The sequence below is a fragment of the Brassica rapa genome, chromosome A09, assembly GCF_000309985.2.
Source record: "Brassica rapa cultivar Chiifu-401-42 chromosome A09, CAAS_Brap_v3.01, whole genome shotgun sequence".
Classification (NCBI taxonomy): Eukaryota; Viridiplantae; Streptophyta; class Magnoliopsida; order Brassicales; family Brassicaceae; genus Brassica; species Brassica rapa.
This window is the reverse complement of record NC_024803.2, coordinates 33,119,143-33,143,531: the sequence shown is the minus strand read 5'-3', so window position 1 is coordinate 33,143,531 and position 24,389 is coordinate 33,119,143. Positions and strand designations below refer to the sequence as shown.

The window sequence follows — 24,389 nt, the reverse complement described above, 5'->3', positions numbered from 1 at the left end:
CATGAAAGAGAGCTAAACATAAATTAATACAAATATATAATGTGGTTAGAAATTTTAAAACAACACTAAAGATTATAGGCTTCAGTATATAGATCATTTACCAAAAACTCAATATTTACCAAAAACTCAATCATTAATACAAATATAGAATGTATTTAATACATAGATTTTGAGAAAAATTCAAAAATATAACAATATTGATTTAATGCATAATTGATTCATGCACTAATATATGATGATGACAAAGAGGTTTGAAATCTTTGTTGTCTCTGTTTCTCTAGAGAATAGCGATTTTATAGCGGTTAGTCCACTGATTTAAGAAGTATATGATATTTTACTAAATTAATTGACTAAAAAATTTGAACAATGCCCATATACCATGAAAGATAGTTTAGCATAAATTGATATTAATTTAGAATGTGGTTAAAACTTTTAAAACAACTCTAAAGATTATAGGTTGCAGTATATAAAGCATTTCCAAAAACTCAATGTTTTCATAGGGGTTAACACATAGAGTTTGAGAAAAATTCAAAAAAATATAACAATATTGTTTAATGCATATTTGCCTCATGTACTAATATATGATGACGATGAAAAAGGTTTGGAACCTTTGTTGTCTCTATTTCTCTAGAGAATAACGATTTTATAATGGTGTGTCCACTAATTTAGGGAGTATATGAAATTTTACTAAATTAATTTATAAAAAAAGTTGAACGATGTTCATGTACCATGAAAGAGACTTTAGCATATATTAATACAAATTTAAAATGTTATTAGAAATTTTAAAATTACACTAAATATTATAGGCTTCAGTATATAAAACATTTACCGAAAACTCAATATTTTCGTAGAGGTTATAACATATATTTTGAGAAAATTTCTAAAAAAAAGACAATATTGTTTTAATGCATAGTTGCATACTAAAATAACATATGATGATGGCAAAGAGACTTGAAATCATTGTTGTCTATGTTTCTTTAGAGAATAACGATTTTATAATGGTTAGTCCACTAATTTAGGGATTATATGATGTTTTACTAGATTAATTGTTAAAAAATTAGAAAGATGCCCATGTACCATGAAAGAGAGATTAGCATGCATTAATAAAAATGTAGAATGTGACTAAAATTTTTAAAACCACACTAAATATTATAGGCTTCAGTATATGAAGCATTTACCGAAAACTCAATATTTTCGTAGGGGTTAACACATTGATTTGGAGAAAATTTCAAAAATATATGATAATATTGCTTTAATGCATAGTTTCATCATGCACTAACATATGATGATGTTCAAAGAGGTTTGGAGCCTTTGTTATCTCCGGTTTTGAAGAAAATAGTGACTTTGTAGTGGTGATTCCACCAATTAAGCGAGTATTATGAAATTTTACTAAATTAATTGATTAAAAATTATGCTTATTTTCATGTACAATGAAAGAGAGCTAAACATACATTAATACAAATGTAGAATGTGGTTAGAAATTTTAAAACAACACTAAAAGTTTAGATTTCAGTATATAGTGCGTTTAACGTAAAAACTCAATATTTCGTATGAGTTTATACATAGATTTTGAAAAAATCAAAAATATAACAATATTGTTTTAATGCGTAGTTGCATCCTAAAATAACATATGATATGGTCAAAGAGGCCTGAAATCTTTGTTGTCAATGTTTCTTTAGAAAATAGTGATTTTATAATGGTTAATCCACTAATTTAGGGATTATATGAATGTTTACTAGATTAATTGATAAAAATTAGAAAGATGCCCATGTACCATGAAAGATAGTTTACCATACATTAATACAAATGTATAATGTGATTAAAAAAATTAAAACCACACTAAAGATTATAGGTTTTATTATATAAAGCATTTACCGAAAACTCAATATTTTTGTATGGGTTAACACATAGATTTTGAGAAAATTTCAAAAAAACATGAAAATATTGTATTAATGCATAGTTGCATCTTGTACTAACATATGATGATATTTAAAGAGGGTTGAAGACATTGTTATCTCCATTTTTTCAAGAAAATAGTGTTTTTACAGTGGTTATTCCACCAATTTAAGAATTATTATGAAATTTTACTAAATTAATTGATAAAAAAAATTATAACGATTCCTATATACCATGAAAGAGAGCTAAACATACATTAATACAAATGTATAATGTGGTTGGAAATTTAAAAACAACACTAATGATTATAGGCTTCAGTATATAAATCATTTACCAAAAGCTCAATTTTTTCGTAGGGGTTAACACTTCGATTTTGAGACATTTTTAAAAATATAAAAATATTTCTTTAATGCATAGTTGCCTCATGTACTAATATATGATGATGATCAATGAGGTTTGGAACATTTGTTGTCTCCATTTCTCTAGAAAATAGCGTTTTTATAATGGTTAGTCCACTAATTTAAGGAGTATATGTAATTTTACTAAATTAATTTATAAAAAAAAATATAATGATTCCTATACACCATGAAAGAGAGTTAAACATACATTAATACAAATATAGAATGTGGTTAGAAATTTTAAAACAACACTAAAGACTATAGGCTTCAGTATATAGATCATTTACCAAAAACTCAATCATTAATACAAATATAGAATGTATTAATACATAGATTTTGAGAAAAATTAAAAAAATATAACAATATTGATTTAATGCATAATTGATTCATGCACTAATATATGATGATGACAAAGAGGTTTGAAATCTTTGTTGTCTCCGTTTCTCTAGAGAATAGCGATTTTATAGTGATTAGTCCACTAAATTAGGGAATATATGAAGTTTTACTAAATTAATTGACTAAAAATTTGAAAAATGCCCATGTACCATGAAAGAGTGTTTAGTGTAAATTAATACAAAATTACAATGTGGTTAGAAATTTTAAAACAACACTAAAGATCATAGGCTTCAGTATATAAAGCATTTCCAAGAACTCAATGTTTTCGTAGGGTTAACACATAAAGTTTGAGAAAAATTCAAAAAAATATAACAGTATTGCTGTAATGCATATTTACCTTGTGTACTAATATATGATGATGATCAAAGAGGTTTGTAACCTTTGTTGTCTCCATTTATCTAGAGAATAGCGATTTTATAATGGTGTATCCACTAATTTAGGGAGTATATGAAATTTTACTAAATTAATTTATACAAAAAGTTGAACGATGTTCATGTACCATGAAAGAGACTTTAACATATATTAATACAAATTTAAAATGTTATTAGAAATTTTAAAACCACATTAAATATTATAGGCCACAGTATATAAAACATTTACCGAAAACTCAATATTTTCGTAGAGGTTATAACATAGATTTTGAGAAAATTTAAAAAAAAAATATTGTTTTAATCCATAGTTGCATACTAAAATAACATATGATGATGGTCAAAGAGACTTGAAATCATTGTTGTCTATGTTTCTTTAGAGAATAGCGATTTTATAATAGTTAGTCAACTAATTTAGGGATTATATGATGTTTTACTAGATTAATTGTTAAAAAATTAAAAAGATGCCCATGTACCATGAAAGAGAGATTAGCATGCATTAATACAAATGTAAAATGTGATTAAAAAATTTAAAACCACACTAAATATTATAGGTTTCAGTATATAAAGCATTTACCGAAAACTCAATATTTTCGTACGGGTTAACACATGGATTTGGAGAAAATTTCAAAAATATATGACAATATTGTTTTAATGCATAGTTTCATCATGCACTAACATATGATGATGTTCAAAGAGGTTTGGAGCCTTTGTTGTCTCCGTTTTTGAAGAAAATAGTGACTTTATAGTGGTGATTCCACCAATTAAGGGAGTATTATGAAATTTTACTAAATTAATTGATTAAAAATTATACTTATTCTCATATACAATGAAAGATAGCTAAACATACATTAATACAAATGTAGAATGTGGTTAGAAATTTTAAAACAACACTAAAAGTTTAGATTTCAGTATATAGTGCGTTTAACGTAAAAACTCAATATTTCGTATGGGTTTATACATAGATTTTGAAAAAATCAAAAATATAACAATATTGTTTTAATGCGTAGTTGCATCCTAAACTAACATATTATGATGGTCAAAGAGGTTTGAAATCTTTGTTGTCTATGTTTTTTTACTAGATTAATTGATAAAGAATTAGAAAGATGCTCATGTATTATTACTATGAAAGAGAGTTTAAAATACATTAATACAAATGTAGAATGTGGTTAGAAATTTTAAAACAAAACTAAAAAGTATAAGCTTCATTATATAGAGTGTTTAAGGTAAAACTCAATATATTTATAGTGATTTATACATAGATTTTGATAAAAATTCAAAAAATATGATAATATATTTTTTAATGGATAGTTCATCTTACACCAACATATGATGATGTTCAAAGAGGTTTGAAACCTTTGTTGTCTTTGTTTTCCAAGAGAATAGCGATTTTATAGTAGTTATTCCATTGATTTATAGTATTATGAAGTTTTACTAAATTAATTGATAAAAAATTAGAATGATCTCATATACTATGAAAGATGGTTTAACATAAATTAATACAAATTTAATATGTCATTAGAAAATTAACACAAAAAAAAAAATGTATAAGCTTCAGTATATAGAGTGTCTAACGTAAAACTCAATATTCTCGTAGAGGTAACCTTTAGGACTTGGAAAACTAAGAAGAGCCATGCGTTCTTGATCCAAACCATACGCATAACCCTTTTTCAAAGTAGTTTTGATCCTTCCATTTGACTGCTAACATCTTTAATCTTATCAATTTATCCACACATTTGATCAAGACCTTTTGATCTCTTGTTTGATCTCGATGTCTACGAGCATTTCGTTCCCTCCATAAACTATGTAATCAGTGCCGTGCGAAGAGTTTTACGGATCTAAGGCAAGTTTTAAAAATAAATTTATTTACAACCGTGATAAAAATAATTTTCTAATATGATATATTATTTTCACCAAATACACAAGTCTAATATTGTAAAAGAATAAATTTATAACGTAAATATGTTATATTATGTCATATAGAAAAAAATACATGAATTCAAAAAATGAATTAATTAATTTTCGTAGAAATGTTTTTTTTTTAATAAGTCTAAACCACTATACTAGAAATTATTTTAAATTTTGGGATCCTAAAAACAGTCATATTAATCGGAGACCTGAGGCGAATGCCGTTTTTATTACACTGTAGGCACGCCTCTGTATGTAATAAAGCTTGGAGAGTGTATCGAATGAGAAACTACTTCTAGAACCTCACTCCGTTCTAGAGTAAAAGCTTCCTTCAATATCCCTCCTACTAGTTCTTTCTACACTTTTTCAAGAATGTCGACACTTGAAGAATAAGTGCTAATCAATATGATCAGTATATGATCTGTTATATATTACACGATATTTTTTCTGGAACATTTCATTGCATTAAATTAAATTGCATTACATAATTCCCTACTCTAATAATAATAACTGAAAATAGAAACCCATAATGAACCCAATAGACATTAGTAGGGGTGGGCGTTCAGGTACCCATTCCGGTTCGGTTCGGATCTATTCGAGTTTCGGATTTTCGGGTTTAAACATTGCAGTTCCATTCGGATATTTCTAAATTTCGGTTCGGGTTTGGATAACCAATTTAAATTATTTTTAAAATTTAATATTCATTATATGCTTAAAATTTCTCAAAATCTATAAAACAAAATAATAGTATTACATATAAATTTGTATAATATATGTCAAGATACCTAAAATTAACATATAAATTAGTATGATTTGAATATTTGGATAGAAAATCAATAGATATTTCAAGTATTTTGGTGTTTTGAATATATTTTAATTTTTTTAGACATTTACTTTTGACTATTTATGTATATTTTCAAGTATTTTAAACAACTTAAAAGTATCTTATATATTTTGGATGTTTTTAATATATATTAAATCTAAAAATAAGTAATATATTTAGGTATATAAATACTTCGGTTCGGTTGGGATTCAGTTTTGGTTCCTTAGATACCAAAATTTTGAACTCCGTCCGGGTATTTAATTAATTTTGGTTTGAGTTCGGTATTAATTTTTCGGATTTGTTTCGGTTCTTCGGATCCGGGTTTTTTCCCGCCATAAGACCTTAGTTAGAAACTTAGAATCCAAACTCAAAAAGCAACGAGAGAGAAGTTATGGGCTGGCCCAAAATTAGAATCCCAGCGAGAAGGAAAGTTTGTGGCCCAGCCATAATCATTAATTAGGAGTAACGAGCAAAAGGGGTCGGACCCGAGACGAGAGAGAACCAAAGTTGAATCACACCGCTTGCTGTGTGATCATTTTCTGACCTCATCGCGGAGATCCGATTTTTGATGATGGAGTTCATCTTACGGATGAGCATGTCCGATTTCCACATGTATCCATATCATCAATATATTACACGACACTTCTCAAATCTAGAGACGAAAGTAGAAAAAATATTCACATATACCCAAATCATCAATATACATTTATATTATCTTACATCCTATTTTGTTTCGCATATGTCGTGAGGTGCACCGGCCGGGAAAGTTAGAGATGAGTACATTTAACATAGCACAAGAGACGTAGGTGCGAGGGAGTCAAAGAAGTGCACCAAAATACCAAATAATCAACAAACCAACAAAAAAAAGAAGGGAAAATTGCCAAAAGAGAATAAAAAAACCAGGTTGTTGTCTCTTTGGTATAAAACTAGTTTTGTCCATTTTTTCTCCTTTTTACCCTTTGTATTTCTGAAAACTAATGAAATAAATAATTTTGAGAATCAAAAAAATTATTAAAAATATAAACAATTAATAAAACATCCATATACACAAGCTGGTAATTTTGTTTTGTTCAAAAACTTGGTAAATAAGATTTTTAAGATACGTTCTACTAAAAGTAGAATGCGTCTTCAACATAAAATAGTATAGTAGAAAACAATTTCTAAAATAAACACGTTCATCTACTTCTTTTAGAACGTCCATTTTACTATTTACTAAATTTCTAAAAAAGAGGAATGTGCATTCTACTAATCGTAAAGGTATCCACTTTCCTTCCGAATGCATCTTCTACGTTTATAAAGTATTCTAAATTTTAGGGAATGTGTTTTCTACAATGTACTCTTACGTCTACTCAAAGTAGAAAATGTATTCAAAATTTTTATCATTCTTCTAAACTTTTAGAAGTCGCCTTCTACGGATAAGAATACCTGATTTTTTGCGAAAATTAATGAAATTTCAGTTAAGGAAATATTATAAAAATCTCCTAAAAATATTCTAACTTCCTAAAACGTGTTATGGTCGATTTTACTTGAAAAAATTAAAGAAAAAATGATTCTCCCTTCTCTTCTTCATCAATCTATGGTTTTCCCATAGTTTTTCTTTTGATTCTTCTCACAAACTCTTGTTCTCTATGATGCATATCTATACCTTTTTTTTTTTTCGATTGCCTTTCAATTTTTTTTTTCATTTTTTTCATTAACTTCTTTTTTAAATTCAAATTAACTTTTAAATTGTGTTTAATTAGATTAAATATAGGGATAGTTTTGGGATTATGAGAAAAATTATACTATTGAGACAACTTCATGTTGGTTTTATACCAAGAAGACAACAACCTTGTTTTTTTGTTCTCTTTTAGCAATTTTCCCAAAAAAGAATAAGAAAACCAACATATAACACAAACTTATATAAAATCGGGATCTGTATTTCAACACCTACCCATTTTAAAAGCCTACTATTCTATAATTCAATAAAATAAAAAATCTTTATCAACCCACCTATTTGTGTGTCCCCATTCTTTCCCCAATCTTACTGCACTTTTACAAATTACTTAAATGGTACATCAACAATATCGTTTTAGTACATTCCTACCAAGCTTCCGTGTTCTAGATTTTGACTTTTGTTTGCATCTTAAATATATTTTATAAAACACTTAATCGGTTCAAGCACTTAGAAAAAAAACACTTAATCGGTTCAGTTTTAGTTGGAACCTACTAGTACACTGACATACAAGATGTCGCTAATTTGACAATATCTCGAATATTTATTTGTTCCTATTAATATATATATTCCATGTATTTGATATAAAATACTTTATATACATTGCATAGCGCCAGTATTAAGTATTAACAAAGAACGGTGCATCAACTTTATCCTGTTAGATAGAAGATGAGAATTTATCCAAGATGATAAAGAGAGATAGAGGAGGCGAAGAAGAAGAAAAATGCATTGAAGAAAAGATAATGTAATAAACAAATTAAAAAATTCTCAAATTTTCTTCAATATTTCAAAGAGAAAACAAAAGAATTAAAAAGGTAAGATGATAGAAATGTGTCAGAAGAATACAGTGCACTTGCCCAAGAAGATATTATAAGAAAATGTCTATATAAATGTAATCTTAAGGATATTGTATTGATCAGAGACTCTCTGTGGTGATGTTGGGACCTTTGTGGGATATCTCACGTGGGACGATCTTTTTCTTATCAATAATCAGACAACAATGTAATTTTCTGTGGAGTTAGCATTTTATTTATTTACTACTTGTGTGAAAATAATTGGATTGAGTTAGTTTAATCATAAATATAAAATGGGTTGTTAGTGGAGCAAGGAGCATAAATGATGCTTGAGACAAGAACACAATTGTATTGCTACCTTGCGTTGGGAGGCAACCTATCTCAGTTTTGGTATCTTACCCAAGTATTTATAAATAAAATAAGGAAATAAAATATGATATGATATTTGTTTCCAATAATTAACTTCTTATTGTAACATACGTAGTGCCCACTCTAAAACTATGCATTGTGCGAAACAATTGTATGTGTTTCAATGTAGTTATTAGACTTTGATCCGCACGCCGGCGCGGATATATTTTTAAAAATATGTGTCTATATGTTTTTCATGTCAATAATATAAGAGTTAGGTAAAATACCCGAATCTGAAGAACCGAACCGATCTTGATCCGAAAGAGTAGTATCAAACCCAAACTAAAATTGATTAAATATCTGAATTATTCAAAATTTTAGTTTTTGGAGAACCGAATCCGAATCCAATCCAAACCAAAATATTTTGGGTACCCGAATGTATCTGAAATAGATTTATATACTTATATATATATTAATTATTTTTAGATTTAATATATATAAAACATCTGAATATATATGATACTTTTAAGCTGGTTTAAATACTTGAAAATATATACAAATGATCAATAGTAAATATATAAAATAGTAAAAGTATACTTAAAACACCAAAAATATTTTAAATAATTATTGATTCTCGATCCAAATATTTGAATTAAAATAATTTAGGGCAATTCTCATGAATAGACGCACAAAAGTAGACCACTAATACCCTAGATATATTAAAAAAAAAAAAACAGAAAAGTTTAATAAAATTAAAAAAAAATTATATGTTTTCAAATTTGAACTTTTTATAAATTTTTCTTTTTTTGAATTTTTTTTTGAATTTCTTTTTTCAAATTTTCTTTTTTGATTTTTTTTTTAATTTTTTTTTTCAGAATTTCTTTTTGTAATTCGAAAATACTTTTTGAAACTATTTTTTAAATTTTTTTTTAAATTTTTTTTTATTTTATAAAATTTTAAACCTCAATCTGAAATCTCCACCCCTTAACTCTAAACCCTAAGGTTTGGATTAGTTAATCCTAGGGGTATAAATGTATATTTATCTCTTTAATAAAATATTTTGGTTATTTTGATTCTTAAAGTCTATATTTATGATCAAAACTTTTTTAGTGCTATCCTTGGGTATTTCCCAATAATTTATATGTTAAGTTTAGGTATTCTAACATATGTTATTTAAATTTAAATTTAATATATTATTTTGTTTATAGTTTTGAGAAATTTAAAGTATATAAATATATAATAAATTTTAAAATTTTAAAAGTAATGTAAATGGGTTATCCGAACTCGAACCGAACCCGTAAATATCCGAAGCGAACCCGAACTAAAATTTAGAAATATTAGAATGAGGCTAAAATCTTTGACCCCAGAAACCCGAAACCCAAACAGACCTGAACCGAACCCGATTAGGCATCAGATAGATAGTTTCTCATAATATAATGGACTTCCAAATTTTCTTAAAAATATAAGTCCATTACTTTTTTCTCTTAATATACTGCTATCCATGTTTCCAAACAAACATATTTTTTTACTACAATCTATGTTTCCAATTTTCCAAACAAACCTCTCTTTTAAAACTGCAATCCATGTTTCCAAACAAATATTTTTTTTTAAACTACAATCTATGTTTCCAAACAAACTTTTTTAAAAAATTACTATACATTTTCCAAACAAACCTAATTTATATTTGAAAATTTATAAAAATACGTACACAATCGTATATTTTTAAAACAAATAGCATCATATTTTTTCTGTTATTGTACATAATCGTATATTCTTATGCAATGTTAGATTCTAAAACCTTTTTTTCCGCAAAAGATGGTAACGAATTAGGGAAGTTACATTTAATTGATTGTATTTTTAGAATATTTTGCTTATCAATCATTTATTTATTGTGTGTATTTTACGTGGGGAGAAAGGAAAGAAAAAATGAAGGTAATACTTGATTTGTCAGAGGGAGTCGATTTTTGAGAGATTATTTATATTTTTAATTAGTTGGGCTATAGAAGATAAAAATGATAAATTTATGCCTAAAAGCTTTAATTTCAGTCGACGGGCTTTTAAAAGACAGGTATGGATTGGCTAAACCTCTTTTTAACACTACAATCCAAGATTCTCAACAATCTTCTTTTTAATAAGATATCAAAATTTTCAAACAAACTCATTTTGTACTTGAGTTTTAATAAGATAGATAGAGAGTTAGAGATCTAACAGAACAACAATTATTACAAATATACGAATCTGTATTTGTTTCTATACGCTTTCATAAACTATACCATAATTACTTACACCGCTACGATTACCATTTGGTTCCAAAATACGATTAATATCAACATACATTGGACCGAGAGACAGCTTGGCCACTACCATACAGAGATAAACCAATCATATTCATATCTTTAAGACATTTATATGCGTAATAGGACAGAACATAAGGTGAACCTTTAAATTCACCCCATCTTTTATGACCAATCAAATTTTCACATAAATTATTAATTAAAAATATTAAATTAAATAAAAATAGCTAAAAAAAATAAAAACGCTAATTTTAACGACGCTAATGCTTCCACCTAAACCCTAAACCCTAAATATTAAATTCTAAACCATATACCCTAAATTTTAAACCCAAATCCAAACTCCTAAACCCAAACTCCTAAATCCAAACCCTATACCCTAAACCCTAATCATAGACCTTAAACCCAAATTATATACCTTAAACCCAAAAACTAGACTATAAACCTAAATTCTATACCCTAAACCCAAGTCCTAGACCCTAAATCCAAACCATAAACCTTAAACCCAAATTATATACCCTAAACCCAAAACTTTAACCATAAGTCCAAACGGTAAATCCTAAACCCAAACCGTAAATCCTAAACCCAAAACCTATACCCTAAACCCAAATCCTAGACCTAAAACCCAAACCCCAAACTTAGATGCTATAGGGTTTGGGTTAAGATTTACGGTTTAGGTTTAGGGTCTAAGACTTGGATTTAAGGTATAGGGTTTAGGTTTATAGTCTATTTTTTGGGTTTAAGGTATATAATTTGGATTTAGGGTCTAGGATTAGGGTTTAGGGTATAGGGTTTGAGTTTAGTGTCTAGGATTAGGGTTTAGGATTTGAGTTTAGGGGTTTGGATTTGGGTTTAGAATTTAGGGTATAGGGTTTAGAATTTAAAATTTAGGGTTTAGGGTTTCGTTGGAAGCGTTAGCGTCGTTAAAATTAGCATTTTTATTTTTATAGCTATTTTTATTTAATTTAATATTTTTAATTAATAATCTATGTAGAAATTTGATTGGTTATAAAGGGTGAAGTGAATTTAAAAGTTCATCCTATAGAGTGAACCTAAGTTTTGTCCTGCGTAATATGTCTGTGGTCCTTCATAAGTTTTTTTTTAAGTCCTCCTTTGTTGCCACTGTGCTGTCACATAGATCTTTCGAGAGAGAAAAGGGAGAACAACAACAAAACGAAGGTCATGATAAAGTCCCAAACCTATGAAATAATATTGTGAAAAGAATCCCTAGATGTAATAAACGTAATGGACCCGCTTTTTAGCTTGAATTCCAAAGTTTTTTATCGAGTATATATTCCTTCAACTTTGAATTTCTAACTCTGAAATTATAACGATAGATGATACTTATGCTTTGATAAGTACCGCTTACTCTTTTTCGAAGATGGAACACGATCAAATGTATAACAAAATTAATTAAACCCCAAACAAATCGAAAGTAAATCAGGATCGATTATGGTCGAAAAAGAGTATAAATGCGAGACGGGCTCGTTTATCTAGTCGAACTTGCTACAGAAATTGCAAAGCATAAACAAGAAATAACAGTTGTTGTTCCCCCTTTTAGCTCACCAAATAAGATGATGCAGTTCATGATGTTTACAAAAGTTACATGCATGGTTTTTCTTAATTGAACATGCATGCATGATTGGTAAAAGATAAAAGAATAACGGAATCTTTGATATATATTTTCTTGATCTTGCTGATTACAAACGTTAGCTGTGTTTATATATTATACGTAAATGCTGAGGACAACTTCACAAGGATGAGTATTTATTGTTGTAGTGGTGTAGGGTAAAAGTTAAAAAGGGATATGTTGATTATTGAGAGAGTGCACTCAGTGGTGGCAGTGAAGCGTCATCATTTCGTAGGATTTTGCATACGTTGGTGTCGATATAAGAAGGTAAAACCAAGATCGAAGCACTTGGTTTGTCTGCTTGTTTTTATCTAATTATGGGGAAGAACCATCCACCAACGAAAAAATCATAATTATATTTAAATAAAAAACCAGCCTTAAATGTGATTTTGTACGAAAAGAAGCAGACAGATCTCGAAAGAACAGTGAGAGCTTGTGTGTGTGTATTTTTAGCGTGAGAACCATTTACTACTATTTGCTAGTATTTTGCTTAGATTAATAGCAAGTTTTTTTATAAAAAAATAATAATAATAGCACGTTTCTTGTTACTCTTCTTGTAGATTATTATTTCATCTAGTTCGTGACATATCAAGATTATGCGGTTGGTAAATAAAATTATCATATAGAGGATACAAGTTATGAAAGAAAAATAAATATGACTGTTTTTTTTTCTCTATTTCCATTTGCAAATTGGTAATTTATTTGTTTGTTTTCCTCCTCAATGTTGGGAATGATATCGGCTTGTCAGATGCAGCAGATGGTGAGTCTTTATTTTTCGATTTCATCATCAATTCTTTGGTTAATAAGCCATCTGCGAGAAACAAAAATGAAAAACAAAAAGTTGACAATATTAATAAACTGAAAATCATGCCAGAAGGAAAGTCAGTGGGGGTAAGAGCATGATTATTGGTAGGACTTATGCTTAAGTCCTTAGATTAATTTAGTGTTTTTTTGATGTTAAGGACCAAGGTTAAGGACAATCCCAAATATTAGGATTATTGGTAGGACTAATTTGATGGTTCTTAGTAATCATGCAATCAAGACAAACAGCAACAAGATCAACAAACGGGAATGATGCAATCATTCGGAGGAGGTAGATCGACAATTAAATCTCAAAGCGGTAGAAAAAAAAACATACCTTTTTCAAATTGGCGGAGAGGCTTGAAGGAGGATGTCGGTTACTTATCGCCGTCGACAGAGGCTCGGGAGAGAACAAGAGAGAGTCGTGAGAGACGTGAAAAGATTGCTCCCCACCGATCGAAACCAGAAACGCTTGAATTTGGATGTCATTCTCTATCGCTGTCGAGAGAGACACGGAAGAGACAAGAGAGAGTTGTGAGAGAGGAGAAGAGGTCTTTGTCCTACATGGATACCTTCTCCAATCGGATGCTGCCACCTGTGACGAAGGACCAGTTCAAAAACATCTTAATGGGGGACGTTCGGCTTAATTTCTTATGATATCGCATCTTTTTTATTTTTTATTTTGGACGAAATACCTAAAGACCAAGTCCAAAATACCCCGATAATCATGCCCTAAGCAACAAAAGTATTCAATAATATGTTAAATTCAACAAATAAAATATGCGTTAGCAATATAAAACAAATAGATTGAAGTCGTTCACTGATCGGCTTTGAGAAGCGTGCCATACGATAGGACTCGATGTCAAGTGCGATCCGATTAATCATCATCTATTATTTATAGTATATACTATATTGCTTTTACTTATTATTTTTGTTCGTCCACCATTTCTTATACATTTTCCCATTTTCTAACCAAAAGATTGTAATTAATTTATACATACTACATAGTAATATACAATTGATTACATATTAATTTATATTTAACCAGTGAATTTATTAGAAATAAAATACTGCTCCCTGGATTCTGACGTATCTCATGTGGATGTGGGGGTTCTGACGATAGATATTATGGTGTGCTCTCTTCTATTTTAATTTCTTGTTTAGGAATCATTTTTGTTGGATCAAATAAAACAATATTGTTGATACAATACAGCAAAATCAGTGGATGATCAATTAAAAAACAGAGTTTTCGCCAACAGTTGGTAAGAGAAATAAGGTGGAATAAAGGTTTGGGTTGATTTACCCAAAAAAAAGTTTTGGGTTGATGAAAATGCATATAATACGAACAATAACGGTGGAGAATGGAATTCCCGTTTGCTGTGTTGGTGGGAGCGGTTCATGCACCTTGATCTGTCGCGTAATTAAAGCCAGACGATGTAAGACATGTGGCTGAGACAAATGATCCAGATGGTCCGTATGAGATCTAAGATCTTATGGTCAATACCTGCGTGGATCGACGGTCATCATCGATCTTAGTAAATGTAACGATCTTCTATTACTCGTTACTTCTGTGTTTTTGTTTCTGTTTCTGTTTCCCAAGCAAGATAAGTCACGTAATAATTCTACTTATAGTAACTCCTACATGGCTACATGAACTGATGCACATACGCTTTTCCATAGCTTACGTCTCCACTAAACAAATTTTTGCGACCTAACCGCTCGTTATATATAAATACATTATGATTTCCACTAGAAAAAAATGTTCGAGAATTAGCATTATATAGATACTAAGTTTAACGATAAGGAATCAAATCCACCGTACTAATAAATTTGTTGGCTTGTTAGACCATCATTATCCAAGATTTCTTATGACGAAGTTTTTAGTGGAATATAAAAAACAATTTCTTAACTTTTTAGTTAAAAATTAAGAAACAATTTATTATATTTTTCTAAGAACTCCGGCCTAAATAAACTCTAGATAATGATGATCTTAATTGCTATAATATATATATTAATCGTTAATTTGAATGCATGTGTGAAACTGGAATTTGCACTAAGACAATAAGACAAATTTGAATATTGAATGTACACACATATATGTATATATAGACAAGTACACAGAAATTGAGAGTTGAAAATATGAAGAATTTCCTTATATTATATATATATATATATATATATATATATATATATATAGTATAAGTTAAAAGAGGAGGATGGGCCACAAGTTGCTATATAAATCCTTCCATTTCTTGTGTAGTATTACTTGAGTTCTGATTGGGCAGTAGTACCATTGCCATTTCTTACCATCTCTTTCTCTCATCATCAATCATCAATCATCTAAAAGAAAGAAAAAAACCCTAAATTTCATTTTTTTGTAAGCTTTTCTCAGTTACTCTCCATTCCCATTTCAACAGCTTCCGCATCTCTATTTCTCCATGGATTCTGACTTAATGAACATGATGCAACAAATGGAGAAGCTTCCTGAGTTCTGTAACACAAACCCCTCTTTCATCGACCACAACAACAACAATAACATTTACCCTTTTCTGTTCAACTCAAACCACAACCATCCTGACTCAATGACCTATGAACCCGGTTTCCGGTACGGTTCCGGATTACTCACAAACCCTTCTTCTCTCTCTCCCAACACAGCTTACTCTTCCGTTCTGCACGACAAAAGAAACAATAGCGCGAACATGGCAGCTATGCGAGAGATGATCTTTCGTATCGCCGTGATGCAACCGATACATATCGATCCCGAGGCTGTTAAGCCACCTAAGAGGAGGAACGTGAGGATCTCTAAAGATCCACAGAGTGTGGCTGCTCGGCACCGAAGGGAAAGGATAAGCGAGAGGATCCGTATTTTGCAACGGCTTGTTCCTGGTGGAACCAAGATGGATACGGCTTCCATGCTCGACGAAGCTATTCATTACGTGAAGTTTCTAAAGAAACAAGTGCAGTCCCTGGAGGAGCAAGCGGTCGTTAACAGCGGGGGAGGAGGTAGGGTGTTGGTCGGCGGTGGTGGAGTCACGGGGGCGGTGAGTGGTGGTGGCGGCGGAGGAGTGGTTTTGAAAGGGTGTGGAACAATAGGGACTCATCAGATGGTGGGCAATGCACAGATTCTTAGATGATGATTATTTTTACTAAATTAATGGATACACCATTATAAAATTTCAAATAAAAAAAATGGAACTATTAAGAGTCTTTTGACCTTATTCTTCCTGTGTTAGGCCATGTATGTGATGGTTCTAATGTCAGACTCTCCATGGTTTTGGAGTGGGTTGTAAATTAGAAACTACTTTCAATATATCTTATCTTTGTTAATGAAATATTTTTAAGCATTAGTGATAGATGTTTTCAGCTTCAGGCTTGTGTGTGTGTGACCTTTTTGTTGTTGTCACACTAAATATATCATATGTATCATGTATGCTTACTTAATAAACCTAAATGTTTATTTCAAGTTTGTCAAACTAAAAAGGGAACATTCCCAATCATCAGAGGTCCTTAATGTTTCCTTTTAGAATTTATTTATAGTTAATATATAGTGGATTGATGCTGGTGATTTGCTAATTTATCGACAAGGTTAATAGCATCTTTTACATGCTATGTATAATGTATCTCTCTCTTGAGAAACAGACCGGAGTAGGTCCAAAACAAAGTAGCCTCGAATGTCACTTCGAAAGTGTTGATAATAACCAAAAGGTCCATTAGACGATGAATAGCTTAAAACAATAAGAAAGCCCAGCCCATTGATGATGATGATGATGCAATGGTTCACAACCAATCAGAGTCACATCTCTTATAATATTGGCCCCACGTGATAACTCATTGTCCGTAAACACACCCCGAAAAGCCTCAGCAAGGTCGCATTAATTAGAACTCCTCTTCGCTTCACAGCTGTTTAATCTCTCTCAAGTCACCACTTCTCGTGTGTGTGTGTGTGTGACCTGCTGCTCTCTTCTTACTCGCTTTCTTCTCCAGCATTGCCATGGAAGCTCCGACTCTTACTCTTAACCTCCTCCTCCTCATCATTGTCTCTCTTCTCTTCATTTCACTCCCGAGATCTGAACCTCTCCCGGAAAACCCATCCTTGGTTCTTCTTGGCGACGGATTCGAATGGCCGACCTCTCACGGCGACGCATTCGACATAGAAAGCTTTGACGATGCGGGGGAGGAGGAAGACGACGACGTCGGTGTATCAGATCGACGGTCGTTGTACTGGAAAAGGAGGAGATACTACATCTCCTACGGTGCATTGTCGGCGAACAGAGTCCCCTGTCCTCCGAGATCTGGAAGGTCTTACTACACTCACAACTGCTTTAGAGCTAGAGGTCCAGTTCATACCTACACTCGAGGCTGCTCGTCCATCACTCGTTGCCGGAGGTAGAACAAAAGATCTGCCGCTTTGTCCCTCCACTGGCATTTTCGTAATATTGTGTTAAACCCTGATTTAATTACGTTTAATTAAGACCGGGAATTATTATTACAGTGCTATTTCATGTATTAAAATTATGGTAATTACTAAGGTCACGTGGTTTTGGGTTTGTAATTTGAAAGATTTACATTTTAGGACACTTTTCCTATTTTAATTTACACTCTAGGACACTTTGTTATACAGAGGTACTTTCCTTGTCAACTAGTGTTACTCCTTAACTAACTCCTTCCTTTCTCGTTAGTTACCAAAAACAAGTTACCTTCCTATTTTGTTATTAGTTGCATTTTGAGCGGGCTTTTTGTCCTAGCCATTGATCCCATTATAACATTAACGGCTGAGATTTCATTTCCCAGATCTGGATAAGACATGTACTACCATTTAACCACAACCATCCGATTAAACTTCCATCCTACGGCCCAGATCAATTATAGTGAAAAACTTTCTTTATCTCCACATGTTTTTGAGTTTTGTTCTTCCTTGTTCTATGTTCATTAGGTTAGGATAATATTTGCTAATTATCCATCGAAAGCCAGAGGACCCGAGACTCAACCCTCATTATTGGTATCTAAACCGAGGTTTGCTAACTAATATATGTTTAACGACTTGTTTTACTGCAACTGTCTGAAACTCGTTTTGATTAACATCTATGTTTTGCTTTCTAGGTTTATCCATGGCGGACCAGTGTATGGTTATCGCCGGCGACTGAAAGACATCTGATGACAGCAGCTGGCCATTCACTATCGACAAACACCACATGTCCAGGATCGTCCCCCTTTCTCCCACGATGACCTTGCTTGAACTGCAAAGCAATGTGCTGAAGGAGTTTTATCCCAACACCGAACTGCCCCCATCCGCTTCACTGAGATATTGGCCGCCTAACACTAAGGAACTTGCCACCGGAATCTCAACACCACTTGTCATGCTCACTCACGACGGGTCTGTCTTGTATTTCTATCGTCATTTTAAAGCACACATGGGAATGAATCTGTTTGATTATCGTGTACATTTAGGGTTATGTACATGTGGATATATAATTTTCGTGTACATGTGGACACAAAATTCTGGTGCACATACATATATTGTAGTTTTTTGTTTTTTTTTCTTTATGTGTTCTGAGATAAATTGCTTCATAGATTTCAAAGTTTTTTTAACTTATTGTTGCACACAACACGTATATATGTAGATGAGACTGAGAAAGATTTTAAGTCGAGAAATGCACCGGTGATGCAATTCGTGTACATGTAGATACCAAAATCTGGACATATTTTCAAATTTTCACAACCGAAGCGGTGGGCACTGTGGCCGTTCCGGTCACAACCGAAGCGTTGAATCCTATATCACCGAAGCACACTTCCATAAAGTTTCACATTACAGAAGTCGCATAAATTCAAAACCCCAACTTAAAAAATACACACATGTCGTTTACTTGCTTGTTTAGACAGTGTTGGCACTCATCTACCATGTCGCTTACAAACTGTTCGAATGCAACTCGTTCACATGTACATTCATTTACCCATTTCTATATGTACAATCCCAACTCCCCCCCCCTTTCCCCCCTAAATCGAATATGCTCATAAATTATGTCATCACAACTTCAAATTTTACAGCTTTACCGATTCGTTCTCCCATTGACAAATTATGTCATGACTATTTCAAATTAAGTCAAATTTGTGTACATAATATATACCAAACTATCTCTTGTCCATGCGTACAACTAAACTTTATTATACACATGTACACGCCATCGACGCATGCACCCTTCCATCAAGTTTCACATTACAGAAGCCGCATAAATTCAAAACCCCAATTTAAAATATACACACATACGTACACTGATTTCAATTCCCACAATCATCGGCCCCTACTTGTATACGATTTTTCTTTAATGTCCATGAGTACAACTACTCCTCTTTGTACACATGTACACGTTAACCGCTCAAAGATATGACGCAAAATGAGCCCATAAGCTTTTCTCTCTTTGTACACATGTACGCAGCTACCCCTCTTGTTTTTAGCCTAAACAGGTTGCCAAAGCATGAGCCCAGAAGCTTTTCCATCTCTTATGTCCCTTCAAGAACATCCTATACTAGAAGAAGATACTCCTTCTAAACCAGAAAACAGAGAACCCAAAATAACTTCCCCTACACATAAACCCTAGATCAGAACCCTAAACCAAAATACAAAATCCAACACCCGTAAGCCCCCAAAACACAATAACGAACTTAGATTATGCAGAAATTGCAGCCTCATCACGAATACATCCACAAATCCACCCAGAAAAAAAAAACCCAACGAGTTGGTGAGCACGGTGAGAACTAACCTTTTCCTTTCCCTTTCGAAGCTCGCTTCTTTCTCGCCGACATCGTCTCTCCCGTCTCTTTCTGGCGTCTCAACGTTCTCCGGCGGTAAGATCGATCGTCGTCTTCTCCGTCGGTAAGTCCGTTCGTCGCCTCTCGATGAAAAAAAAAACACATTAATTTCACTTTTACACGTTCTCAAAGTAAAAAAAAAAAAAAACAAAATCAACTTAATTTCGAATCCACCAATCACAGCTCGTTTTTTTGAATTTCAAATTTCCTAACCAGCCCAACTAGAAATAAATTGGCTAATTACCCAAATGCCCATCCTTGGTTTGCCTTTTAAGAGGCTAAATAGGTCTTCAACCATAGAAAACTACCTCAGTAGCATATTGTGTCCTATGGTGTAATAAAAACACACAAAGTGACCTTTTATGTTAATAACTCTTGTAATTTTGCTACTCAACTTGTGTTATCTTTTTGTCGGTGAGTTTTAATTAAATTACTACTGTATTAATTTTTGTACTGTTTTATGAACTTAAGTCACATCTATATTAGAGCTAGATATTTTATCCGTTAACTTTGATTCGATTCGTTATTCATTTTAATTTGATCCGAAAATTCTATATATCCGTAAACTTTCGAAGTAAAGCAAATACTAAAAATTAATATTTGTCAAAATCGAAGAAAATCACAAATATTAAAATTTTGGGAAGCAGATATCTGCTTTGATCCGGTAATATATAAATATATGTATATCTTGATTATATAAAAGTTTTATATGAATAAGTTTATATAATTAGTATTCTAATATATGATTTGAAGAATTCTATTCTTATTTTTACTTATATAAAAGTATTACATTAACTTTTTTTTATGAAATTATAACTTTTTTTTTAAAGTGTTGTATTATTATAATTGTTAAATAAGTTTAAATTCTACAAAATATGTAGTTTTGCTACTTTTTTAACTTTTATTTTATATATCATGCAAAAAGATATTTAAAAAAACAAATTTGTATCGAATTTTTAAAATTATTTGTATTAATCAGAACGGATGAGATATCCGTAAATATCCGTAAATATCTATTTATTTTTTGGATATCCGTATTTTTCCGAAGCAAAGCAAAATTTTTTTTTGTCATCAACTTTACAGACTCATACAGATTCTGTAAACCAAACTGGGAGATATTGATCCATGTGAACGACGAAAGACGGCTGAATCCTGACACTGCGTGCTAGGCTATCTGCCTTTGTATTTTGCGCTCTTGGTACATGGACGATCTCTAATCGGAGGAAACTTTCTCTTAGGATTTTAATGTCTTTCAAATAACTTGCAAACGCTGGCCACTCTTCTGGTTCTGAAACCATATTCACCAGTTGAGAACAATCCGTTGCAAACGTAACCTGAAATTGACGTAAGTTCCTCATACATTCCATAGCCCAGAGTAGTAATTCCATCTCCGAATGGAGAAGAGAGAGACTAGCCCGGACATTCCTCGCCCTCCAGCAACCCATCGAAGCGTTCTAAAGTACTATACCAACCCTGTTCGGAGAAAAAAATATTATCTTTCCAGGAACCATCTACGAAACATCATCCACCTGGATTTGACAGTGAAGACATAATCTCTACATGTGGGACCATCCTCTTTTCATTCACTATCTGGGCTTCAGCCCAAAGGGTTGATTCTGTTTCTGCCAATTCGAGCGTATCCTAAGGATCAATATCCAGATTGCTAAAGACTTTACTATTCCTTCCTTTCCACATATATCATAGTATCCATGCAAACTGGTGATCATCTAACTGCGGAAAGACTCTCCAGAAAAGATGATCCATATTTGTAAAAAAAAGATTGTATTGGAAACATAGTTGGATTTGATGGTATCTTTGAGAGAGCCCAAACCTGAAGTGCTGGAGGACTTTCGAAAAACATATGACTTATGGATTCCTCGTCAGCTCCGCATCTTGTACAACATATATCACCAGTTATCCCTCGCGCTTGTAAATTTTTCTTGACCGCTATACACCCTATCACCAACTGCCAGAGAAAATGTTTAAGTTTTGGTGGGCACCTTACTTTCCAACAGAATGACTTCAATCCATCGACCGTAGGTCTAAACAATACTGGTGGTTTTTCTCTATCAGGATAAACCCGTTCTACCTGATATCCAGATTTAACCTTGTATTTCCCATTTGTTGTGAAATGCCATCCATCTCTGTCTATCATCTGGAATCTGCTCAGTGGTATGCTCTCGATAATTTTCACATTCTGTGGGTCCACTAACGCCTGAAGTGCCTGCGAGTTCCAAATTCGCAAAGTGGGATCTATAAGAGAATCCACTGTGAGGTCTGGGTAAAGATTATGTTGGTTTTTATTTGCTGGTCTTGGGCGAGTGGTTGGGAGCCAAGGATCATTCCATACAGAGATAGAAGATCCTGATCTCACCCGTTTGATTAGTCCTTTGCTAACCAGAGATCTAGCTGATGTAATACTCCGCCGGCCATATGACAGAGAGTATGAGCGAATCGGTTCCGGGGGTGAGGCGTTCCTGTAATACCGACCTTTATAAACACGAGCAAATAAAGTATTTGGCTTCTCAATCAATCGCCAAAACTGTTTACCAAGCATCGCTCTATTGAAATCAATGATGTCTTTAAAACTCAAACCTCATTCCTCCTTGCTAACACATACTTTGTCCCAAGATTTTCAATGCATTCCTCTCGTACTTCTCCCTGGGCTCCACCAAAATTGGGCTACCGCACCTGTCAGTATTTTTGCGGTTGCCTTAGGCAATCGGTAACAGGACATCACATGATTTGGTAATGTCGTAACCACTGATTTAATAATCACTTCCTTTTTTACTTTTGTAAAGAACTTAAAAATCCAGCCATTAACCCGTTTGTTTAGTCTATCCTGCACGAAACCAAAAACCTGAATCTTTGAGCCTCCAAGATTTTCTGGTAATCCTAGATAAGTTCCCATTCCTCCAAGATTCTGAATGCCCATAATGTCTCTCATTTCCTGTCTGTTTGACTCTTCAATTTTATGTCCAAATTGGATCGAAGACTTCTCAAAATTAATGAGTTGACCTGATACCATCTCATATTCCTTTAAGATTATGAGAATAGTTTGACATTCTTCTCTTTGGGCTTTGCCAAAGAAAAGACTATCATCCGTAAACAGTAAATGTGAAATCGATGGACATGCTCGAGCTAACTTCATGCCTGTCAATTGTTTCCCATTCTCCGCCTTTTTAATATTTGCAATCAAAGCCTCAGTACATAGTATAAATAAATAAAGAGATAAAGGATATTCTTGTCGTAACCCTCGATTTGGAATAATAAGGCCCCTTGGTTGTCCATTTAGTAAAATCCGATATTGAACTGATGATATACATTCCATCATTAGCTTAATCAAATGAAGATCAAAACCCATCTTCTCTAGTAAAGCTTTAATAAAGTCCCATTCCACTCTATCATACGCTTTGATCATATCCGTTTAAATTGCCATATATTTTTCTTGACATGATTTGTTAGTCCGTAATCCATGAAACATCTCCTAAGCTATAAGAATGTTATCAGTTATCAACCTCCCTGCCACAAATTCCGATTGAGTTTCCGAAATAAGAGACGGCAGACAGAGTTTCAGCCGCTGACACAGAACCTTCGAGATAATTTTATACCCGACATTACATAGACTAATTGACCTCTGTTTCGTCATCCTTGTAGACCTCTCCGTCTTTGGAATCATACATATATTAGTGATATATGTAAAGCAAATAAAAAAAAAATAGATATTTGTAACATACGAAGCAAATCACAAATACCTACCTTCGAAAATCCTGATATCCAATCTGTGTCCGGTCCTAATCTATATACATGGTTGCGGGCAGGGGCAGGTTTAGATGATGACTAGGTGGGGCAAGTGCCACATACAAAAATCTAAATCTTTCTTAGTTTTGTTGAAAATTTAGGAACACGTGTAGTTTAAGCTTCACATTTGGTTGAAAACTAACTACAACCACTGAGTTTTTTGTTGATTAATATAATGTTCCCCATTTTATAGTTTTAGCTTCACAATGCGGATGTGGTTTTCATTAGTCAATGGGCAGCTACTTATTGGGCTAATTCTTTTAGGCCCAATTTATGAGTTTGGGTCGTGTATTATATATGGAGCTATCCGAAGAATAGTTGTTGTCTTTTCTTTTAGCAACTATAGTTGTTGTCTTTAATCTTTTATCATGACGTGCTGAGTGAGGTAGGAACGCAAATAGGCTAGAAGAACTG

The 24,389-nt window shown here is 32.3% G+C and overlaps 2 protein-coding genes and 1 long non-coding RNA gene across 3 annotated transcripts; 2 read left to right on the top strand and 1 right to left on the bottom strand.

Moving 5' to 3' along the window:
• Positions 1–7,375: 7,375 nt before the first annotated feature.
• Positions 7,376–14,809, bottom strand: LOC117128552. The gene is made up of 2 exons (XR_004451915.1): positions 13,705–14,809; positions 7,376–13,377 (listed from the first exon to the last, which is right to left on the bottom strand). It is a non-coding gene; the product is annotated as an uncharacterized LOC117128552 (long non-coding RNA).
• A 34-nt stretch (positions 14,810–14,843) lies between these two features.
• LOC103841067 (transcription factor HEC1) lies at positions 14,844–16,830 on the top strand. The gene has a single exon (XM_009117580.2). It carries the CDS (start codon positions 15,806–15,808, stop codon positions 16,499–16,501), a length of 696 nt encoding a protein of 231 aa, XP_009115828.1. The 5' UTR covers positions 14,844–15,805; the 3' UTR covers positions 16,502–16,830.
• A 360-nt stretch (positions 16,831–17,190) lies between these two features.
• On the top strand, positions 17,191–17,922 carry LOC103841066 (protein RALF-like 34). The gene has a single exon (XM_009117577.3). It carries the CDS (start codon positions 17,359–17,361, stop codon positions 17,755–17,757), a length of 399 nt encoding a protein of 132 aa, XP_009115825.1. The 5' UTR covers positions 17,191–17,358; the 3' UTR covers positions 17,758–17,922.
• The last annotated feature ends 6,467 nt before the right edge of the window (positions 17,923–24,389 follow it).

Excerpts from the sequence above, each read along its gene's own strand:
- LOC103841067 (XM_009117580.2), top strand. The coding sequence starts at position 15,806 with ATGGATTCTGACTTAATGAACATGATGCAACAAATGGAGAAGCTTCCT.
- LOC103841066 (XM_009117577.3), top strand. The coding sequence starts at position 17,359 with ATGGAAGCTCCGACTCTTACTCTTAACCTCCTCCTCCTCATCATTGTC.